The sequence below is a fragment of the Nicotiana tabacum genome, chromosome 17, assembly GCF_000715075.1.
Source record: "Nicotiana tabacum cultivar K326 chromosome 17, ASM71507v2, whole genome shotgun sequence".
NCBI lineage: Eukaryota > Viridiplantae > Streptophyta > Magnoliopsida > Solanales > Solanaceae > Nicotiana > Nicotiana tabacum.
In genome coordinates, this window is record NC_134096.1 from 14,446,030 (window position 1) to 14,454,279 (window position 8,250).

General features: G+C 35.1%; 1 protein-coding gene across 6 annotated transcripts; it reads right to left on the reverse strand.

Moving 5' to 3' along the window:
• Positions 1 to 1,526: 1,526 nt before the first annotated feature.
• Positions 1,527 to 7,114, reverse strand: LOC107809816 (telomere repeat-binding protein 5-like). 6 transcript variants are annotated; one of them, XM_075234050.1, is made up of 10 exons: positions 6,934 to 7,114; positions 5,242 to 5,464; positions 4,382 to 5,144; positions 4,110 to 4,292; positions 3,951 to 4,019; positions 3,771 to 3,850; positions 3,422 to 3,663; positions 2,527 to 2,853; positions 2,314 to 2,377; positions 1,527 to 2,022 (listed from the first exon to the last, which is right to left on the reverse strand). In XM_075234050.1, the coding sequence occupies exons 2-10, from the start codon at positions 5,320 to 5,322 to the stop codon at positions 1,852 to 1,854; spliced, it is 1,980 nt and encodes a 659-aa protein (XP_075090151.1). In that variant the 5' UTR covers positions 5,323 to 5,464; positions 6,934 to 7,114; the 3' UTR covers positions 1,527 to 1,851. The 6 variants fall into 6 exon arrangements, with proteins under 6 accessions (XP_075090151.1, XP_075090153.1, XP_075090152.1 ...); XM_075234052.1 differs by having other exon boundaries at positions 3,786 to 3,850; positions 6,934 to 7,108; XM_075234051.1 differs by having other exon boundaries at positions 5,242 to 5,340; positions 6,934 to 7,034.
• Between the last annotated feature and the right edge of the window lie 1,136 nt (positions 7,115 to 8,250).

Here is an 8,250-nt window from a genome sequence, read left to right on the forward strand (position 1 = left end):
CGATATTAATAAAAAAAGATGAAAATAGGAGCAATCATTTTCTGTTTTCACATGGGTCAATAGGATGCCCATCAAGGCCACCACCATTTTGAATTTGAAGGGCCTACTTTGCATATCTTGGCATCTATATATTATATGCTATTCAAATTTTTATGATCTATAAAGCATATTCCATAAGAACCTAACCAATATTTCTCAAATAAGAGCTGTCAATTTTCATTGTTATATACAAACACGTTTTAAAAAAAAAAGAGTTTGGAACTTTGGATTCGTCATGATAGAAGGGACTCCACACAAGGCGAAGCTATAATAGTTACTTGCATCTTTCGTCGCATTTCATTGAAATATTATATTATTTACGTATACATACATATTAAATCTTGAATATACTTAATGAAATTTCACAGACTCTACATACCTACAATGCAAAAATTCTCATAAAACATTATTCTGGGCACTTTATATCTTGTAATTATATTCAGTAACCTTTAAGACATTTTCTATCTGTTTTTGTAGAAAAATAATTCAAGATAACATAATTAAATGTCTATTTACAATTTTTTTTTCTTTAAACAGTGGCCCACCACAGTGCCCCACCCCATGCCCTGCCTCTTATCAAAATGCTTTCTACACGTGCGAATCTAGCCTTCTTTAATGCACTTCACTTATCCAGGATCCGAGCCTTCCTCTCTCTAACCTTAGTTAACCTGTACAATCTCTTGTCACTGCCTTTACTCCCCAGATCCTCATATAGGCGCCCAAACGCTGCAGTCTTAGTCGCCGTGACCGCTAATTTTGCCTCTTTCTTACCCTTCTTATAGCACTCCCTACTCGTCCCCCTCTCCTCCTCCACTACGCTCTCCACTAGCTTCAGATATGTTGTTTTCTTGGCTTTCACTTTTTCTTGGATTTCTTTATTCCATCACCCGTCCCCTTTGTGGCCTCCCGCGTATCCATTCGTGACCCCTAACACGGTAACACCTCTCTAGCAGCTTCCTTAATACAGTTCACTGCCGTGGTCCACATATTACTCGTGTTCCCACTACTCCTCCAAGTCCCCATAGCCACCAACTTCTCCCACAACTCATGAGCTTTGTCCTTAGTCAAAGCTCCCACTTGATCTTGGGTTGACCATACGCCGCTCTTTTCTTCCTCTTTCTCTTAATCTCCAGGTCCATTACTAAGAACCTATGTTGTGTCGATAGTTACTCACTCGGAATAGTTCTTTAAAAAAACTTTGCAATGTCAATATATATAACTTGGTACCTTCTTTTTTCTTGGGGGGAAAGGAGGGAGAATCAACCTACCAAATGTATAACAATTGCAGTCATATTACTTGCACTATAATAGCACCTCAGAAACAGTAGTATTAAAAGTACAGAAAATGAACCTAAAGAAGATTCATCTGTCTAAAAAATAAAAATGTAGTCTTGAATTGAAATTTTTTTATGTAAAAGAAGTGGAGATTCACTACAAGAAACTGAAACCAAGTTTATACAATCAAATAGGCCACTACAAAACAACTACATCAATTTTCTCCCTTTCTATTACACAAATTGAACAATAAACTACAATTTCCAAGATAAGAATTTCTTGTAAAAAAACCCAACAATTTAAGCAAAATTACAAAACCCCCATACAAAAATTTGTGTTAGCGAGCACTTTATTTTCAAACATGTACAAGTACCAACCCCAACTTCCTTGCTAAATGTAATTTAACTAATTTACTTCCCCTGGTTATAACCTTTACACTTACAAAATATTATTATTAACAAATCAAAAAAATTCTCCAAACCCCATCTACTTATCTTTCTCCAGTTTCTGCAGCCAATTTATCCTTTACAACCTTCTTTAAAGCAAAAGACGCGTCTCGGATTGATGTTTCATATGTTGCTTAGCTTGTTTTTGGGACCAGTAAGCATGAGCAATGAGGACCCTATCAAGAAGTTCCTGAGGCACAGGCTCACCTCTCCTTTGTTGAGGAGATATTCTTGCTGTGTGCACCAGTGTTTTCCATTTGTCCTAAAGAATCATGAACACGAACTATACTAAACATAAGGAACAAACTTAATTTTCAAAACAAAATTGCACGACTAATCAAGCCAGCTCGACCGAGCCTGAGCTTTGACTAAGCAAAGCCGAGTCACGTTGAGGTTTAATTGAAACCAAGCAGACCGAGCCCCAAGACTCCTCACAATTCACATTTTTAAATGTGGAAAAAATAACTAGCTAAGTGAGAAAAGAAGCCTGAGATAGAAACTGGTGGGAAAATATTAAGAGTAGTCGAGATGCAAGAGAACTGCAGTTTTGTACCTTTAAATCAACATAGGTTCTGTGTTTGGCATTATCAAAAGCTCGCATTTTGACATCACGCCACCTATAAAGTTATTACAGAAAGGGGACATAGGATTATTAAAGTCAGCATTTCCATACAACTGTTCAGATGATAACAACTTAAGTGAGTATAACTCATTTATGCTGCTGTGTGCTCTACACAGTTCAGAGATGTGGTTTTAATAAGTATACCTTCCAGTTCCAAGCTTCTCAACAGCTTGAACAAGTGCTTCCACTTCATAAACAGAAAACGGTCTGCGGATGCGACGTTGTGCGGTTTCAGATCGCTTGGGCTTTCGCATTGGAACTACATCCAAAGCTTCTGCATTCACTGCAGCAACTGGAACCAATGCTCTTGAATCTGCAGCATCTTTCTCCAGTGAGGCATCAGGAGGGGATGGAGCTGAATCATGATCGCTTTCAATGAAGTTACTCAGATTTGTTTCCGGATGATCTGAGAAGGCATTATATGTTCCCTGTCGTATGCCATTACAAATTACAGCAGGAGTAGGCGGGCCCCTGTTACGAAGTATTGGACAAAATAATCAACACTTTTGATTCTAGAAAGTTTTAGTGACTATGTTTCCAAAATCAACAACTACGCCTCAGTCCCAAACAGAGTTGAGGTCCGCGATATGAATCCTCACTTCTTTCTTTAAGCTCACTCATAACATCATCATGCCAAAAAAAAATAAAAAAAATAGTAGTGGTGAAAATAAGTTAAAATATATATAGATAATAGTAATAATAATGAATAAATAAATAATAGTAATAGTATTAAAAGTTCTCTAACAAATTTAACCGTGTTTCCAACTTGGATTAAAAAACTAAAGACTCCACAATAACTACCTGGCAGTTTCCACAAAAAAACGACAGCAGATATAGAAAGCAGTTGGAGATTTTAACTACATAATTACGGCATGTATACATTTGCAAATATAACTCATTGGTAAACTGAAACCGGCACCAGCCTCATAGAATCACAATCCTACAACTAATTGAATACCAAATTAAACTAGTGAAAGACCGAAACTTAAGACCACAATGTAACTAACGCCAATAGGAGCTCATTGAGCATATGAAATACCTTGTTAGTGGTTGAGGTGTGTCACAAGGAAGTACATGAGAATGGCTTTCTGGACCTAGAGTTGAGGAAGCTCGAGAGTGCTTAGGCTCCAGGGTAAAACCCAAAGCATCAAGTTTGTCATCATGTGAAATTCCAGCCTGCAATAAGGTTTTGTTGTCATCTCTAACCTTCTTACCCTGAAAAATTACACCAATGTGCAGCCCACCGCCAAGTATTGCAGTCACTGCTTCCATTACGGTCCTCTGCAGAATATGAAAGAGTGAATTTCTATGTTGGAAATCTGGAAAAAACAAGACTGCTGCAGTACTGAAATAAAACCTTATTTAGGTGAATTAATGCTTGTACATGCCTTTAAAGAACCAACCGTTGCATTTTCCGGAATCTCAACAAAAAGCTCAGGAACTCTGAAAGACTTGATCTTGAGCTTCACTGAGGAAAAAACATCTTTGTATAATCAGAAATTCTACAATAAGAAAAACACCAAGGAATACAAAAGAATCATTGATTATTCCAAAGAATGCCTTCTCACCATGGGAATCGCTAGACCTGAATGATGAACGAGCTCCTCTGGAGATTGATGTCCCAGCGACTGCACAGGCTGTCAGAAAGTCGACATGTGCAATTAATGAATATGATTTATGTGCATGTCTATTAATGTAGGCAAAGATTTCAAAAGAGAACAACATACCTCCTGAAGATGCTAGACTATAACCGGCGGCATCTCTATTTATGTCTTTTGTTGGAGAACTACATATTCTATCACTACTCCCTCCATCAGAATTAGAAAACGAGTTACAATAATAGAGCTTTCTTTTCTTGAAAGGAAAATCCCTCTGAGACCTGTTCTGGTATGCATGCCGTGTTTCACTATCTGCAGAGATTCTCGATATGTCAAATTCCAGCAAGTTAAAACTGAAGATCAGAACTTAAAAAAACAATTTAAAAAGAAAAAACACTCACCAACATTGACATGTCCCTTATATTCAAATTTAGGATTTACGTCCCTTAACTTCCTCATCCTAAAATCTCCGACACGTGGTGTTGGTCTGAAGGCCTTATTTCTGGTGCTAGGTTGAGCGCACCCACAAGAATTTTTGCCATCATCTTTGGTAGCTAACTTTACATCATTCCGGATCACCGGAAATGACCCAAAAGGATCAGGGGCAGTAGAAAGAGATAATTTTACAGTGTTGTCCGAAGCAACAAGATTTGTAGGTTTCCTATCCCAAAGATCAAGAAACTCTGAGCTGAAAATCTTTGCATTATTTGACACATCAATTTTGATATGTTTTTTACTTTCAGCGCCTAATGTACAACTAGAAAAATCTCCAGAACCAGATGCCTCATGCTCCGCCCTAGTAGAACAGTTCCCGGTTTCATTTTTGCTTTCACAATTTATGAATTGCTCTGCAGAATCCAACTTCTCCGAGCAATCAGAACTTGTAATTACAGATGCTGGTCCAGATAACGTATCCTTAGACTTGCTTAAACAATGATTTACAACAGGAGCTTCTGAGACAATCGGAGAAATGAAGAACCCCCGCTCTCGAATACCTTCATTATAAAAATTTTCCTTTAAAGATGTATCTTCATCCTCTTTAACGGTCTTAGTAGAATTTGGAGTGCTTTCTCCTTCCAGCAGTAACTTCCCGGCTACAGTAGTCAACAAGTCAAAAGCACACATTTCATTGCCATCAGATTTCTTCCTAATATTGCCCCTTCCCTAAAAAGATTGACAGTGAAATAAGATTAGAATGAGTCCATCAAGCCGAAAAAGCGTAAGGCAAAATAATTTCATTTGAAAAGTGAGGTTATGTTACCCTAGCTGATCTGGTAGCTCGAGGAATAGGAGGGACCTGATAGCCATTAAATCCATGATCTAACCTCTTATGCAACACCATATCTCAGAAACCATAGGACTAAACATTCAAATAACACAGCAGCCTTTGATCAACTTTACAGTATAAAAACCTTATATCTATACATCATCGGTCAAGCGTGCCAAGTATTCCAACTAATCTAAAGAAGAAACCTGCCAGATCACTAATCATGAAGTAAAAGTATTGGAAGTTAAGCACAATGGTATAAAGAAAATCAGGGAACAAAAAAGGAAACACAACAGAATGCATCAAAGCACAAAGAAAATCGATCAATCTTAGATTTTTAATCATAACTACAACTGTCACAATATCCTTTCAACTAAAGGTAAATTTCAAGTGAAAGCGTAAAATTTTAACTATGAGGGCTGAAAACATACAAGAAAAGTTCTGATCTTGATTTCATAATTCAAAAAAAAGCTATTCCCTCCAATTTCGGGTTCAAGCTTTTCCACGCATTAAATACACAAAGTAAGTTTCACCTTCATTATGACAGAAAGAAATATGTTTAGATTGAAAGAAAAAAGAAATATGTTTCGATTGAAAGAAAAAAGGCGTTTATGTACTTCCAACATGACATGTTTGATGAGAAGTCTTAGAAGTAATGATTAAACTCTTAAACCACTTCTGGTAGAGGAGGAAAAGAAGCCTGTTGGTTTTTAAATAGAAGAAAAGGAAAAAGAATAGAGGAGGAAAGAAGCCATTTTCTCATGAGGGGAAAGTAAATTATGCAAATTTAAATGAAATAGATAAAAAAAGGGGGCCAAAACCCCTCATAAAGAATATCCGCACAGATAGCACCTCAAAGGAAATCCATGAATCCCAACACACCAAAACCCCAAAATCAAATATTGGAGGGAAAATTAAGGAAAAAGAATTTAGAAATATGATATACCCAACCTAGGAAATCCAGAATTCATTTGACAAAGATCAATAGATATAATCTAAGACACACCCTGATTTTCACAGAAGAAACAGAAAAGCTTTTTGGGGGACCAAATTCTGAAAAGAAGTTAGAAGAAGGGAAAAGCTTTAAGGTGAAGTATTCTTGAAATTTTACCCAGTGCACTCTCAAACCCAACAAAGGCTATGAACCAACGATTGGAACTTTATGCAAATTATGCAATCAAAGAACAAAGAAATAGATCACATCACCTTAAACCAACCAAATTTTCATCATAATTCCCCCTCAAAACCCATAAAATAAGCATTCTTACCAAAAAAGAGTGTTGAACAAAGATTGGAACTTTATGAAAATTGTGCAATGAAACAAATGAATCACATCACCTTAAAACAGCCATATTTTTCATCAAGAATTCACCATGTAATACATGTTCTTACAAAATTTAAATGCAACAAATGAAAATGGCAGAAAAATTCAACAGCCAAACAGAAAAAAAAATCTTGATTTCCAAATATTAAGAAAAACTCTGTAATATGTCATATTACAGAAAATCCACAATAATTCCCTTCATAATCCCACAATTTCCCATGAAATAGTTATTCTTACAATATTTAAATGCAAAAAACAAAATGCAAGAAATGAAAATGGCAGGAAAATTCAACAGCCAAAACTAAAAAAGAAAAACAAGAATTCAAAAATATCACATAATTATGATTTTTTTTCCCACTTACTTGGTAACCAAATATTGTGAAAAGCAAAACAAAACAAAAAAATATCTTCAACCAATTAATTCTTTCATGGCCCAAAAACCCTCTGAAAACCACCTAAACATTGCCTAAAACCCCAGTTTTTTATACACTTTGACACCGGTGACCGGAACTATCGGTAAATACCGGTAAGTACACTGGCAATAGCAGGTCACTGGTGAAAAAACTACCAAAAGACCGGTTCTTTGCCAAATGGTGGGCCCATATGAATTCTGCTAGTTTGGAAGATGATGCCACGTGGACGGATAGACGGATCGGTTGGTTTTGGTTGGTTTATACACGATCAAATAAAATGTTGGGTGAGCGAATTTTCTTTTTAAAGCTTTTTATGTGTCTTTTAAATTGTCCCTTCAAGTGTCCGATAAAATTGGAACAGAGAAACTTTTCATTTTATTTTCGTATAAATTGCCGGGTTAATTTTTCAAATTTTATATATATATATATATATATATATATATATATGTGGTGTATTCAGAACCTACTGCTCCAATTAATCACCGCTATAATTCATTTAAGAGGAAAGTGTTCCGTATAATGATTTTTTTCTGAATTCATATCTTTATTTAAAAGTAAAGAGATTATATCTATCCCAACACATATTTTAATAATATTAGTATGATTATGTGGTACCCAAAAAATAGTAAATATAAATGAAGTGATGATACTGCGTAATTACGATTTAAATTGTAATTTTGTAAGTAATGGGTTATCTTCTGGGTAACTTTGATTGTCATCATAGTTAAATAATTTCCTAATTAATCAAGCATCAAACTATCTAGATACCAAAGTAATAAAGAATATTAAATCTAAAAAAGGGTAAGTCCAATGTTTATTTAAATGAAAGTGAATTAATGCTTGAAGCTATAACATATTTTGAGTACGTACCTACAGATCTTAGCTAGTTTTACTTTTCTTTTTCATAGTTAATAAAAGAGCAGACAAGCATAACAAGGTGAAAAATTAATTACACTAAAATTCAAGAGAAATAAAAATTATTACAGATAAAATTCAAGAGAAACACATGCAATTAATCATTTCACGAATAGTTATTTCTATGAATTAAAATCGGACTATAATACGGAGTATATGTTTTCAAGTTATTAAGTGGGCGTTTGGATATAAGAATTGTGAAATTTCGAAAAAAAATGATTTTTTTAAAAAATTAAAAATGGTATTTGAAAATTAGATTTGCGTTTTGGATATGAATACAATTTGGAACTATTTTTTAATTTTTGCAAGTGATTTGAAGTGAAAATTTAAAAAAATAATTTCTTCGAGTTT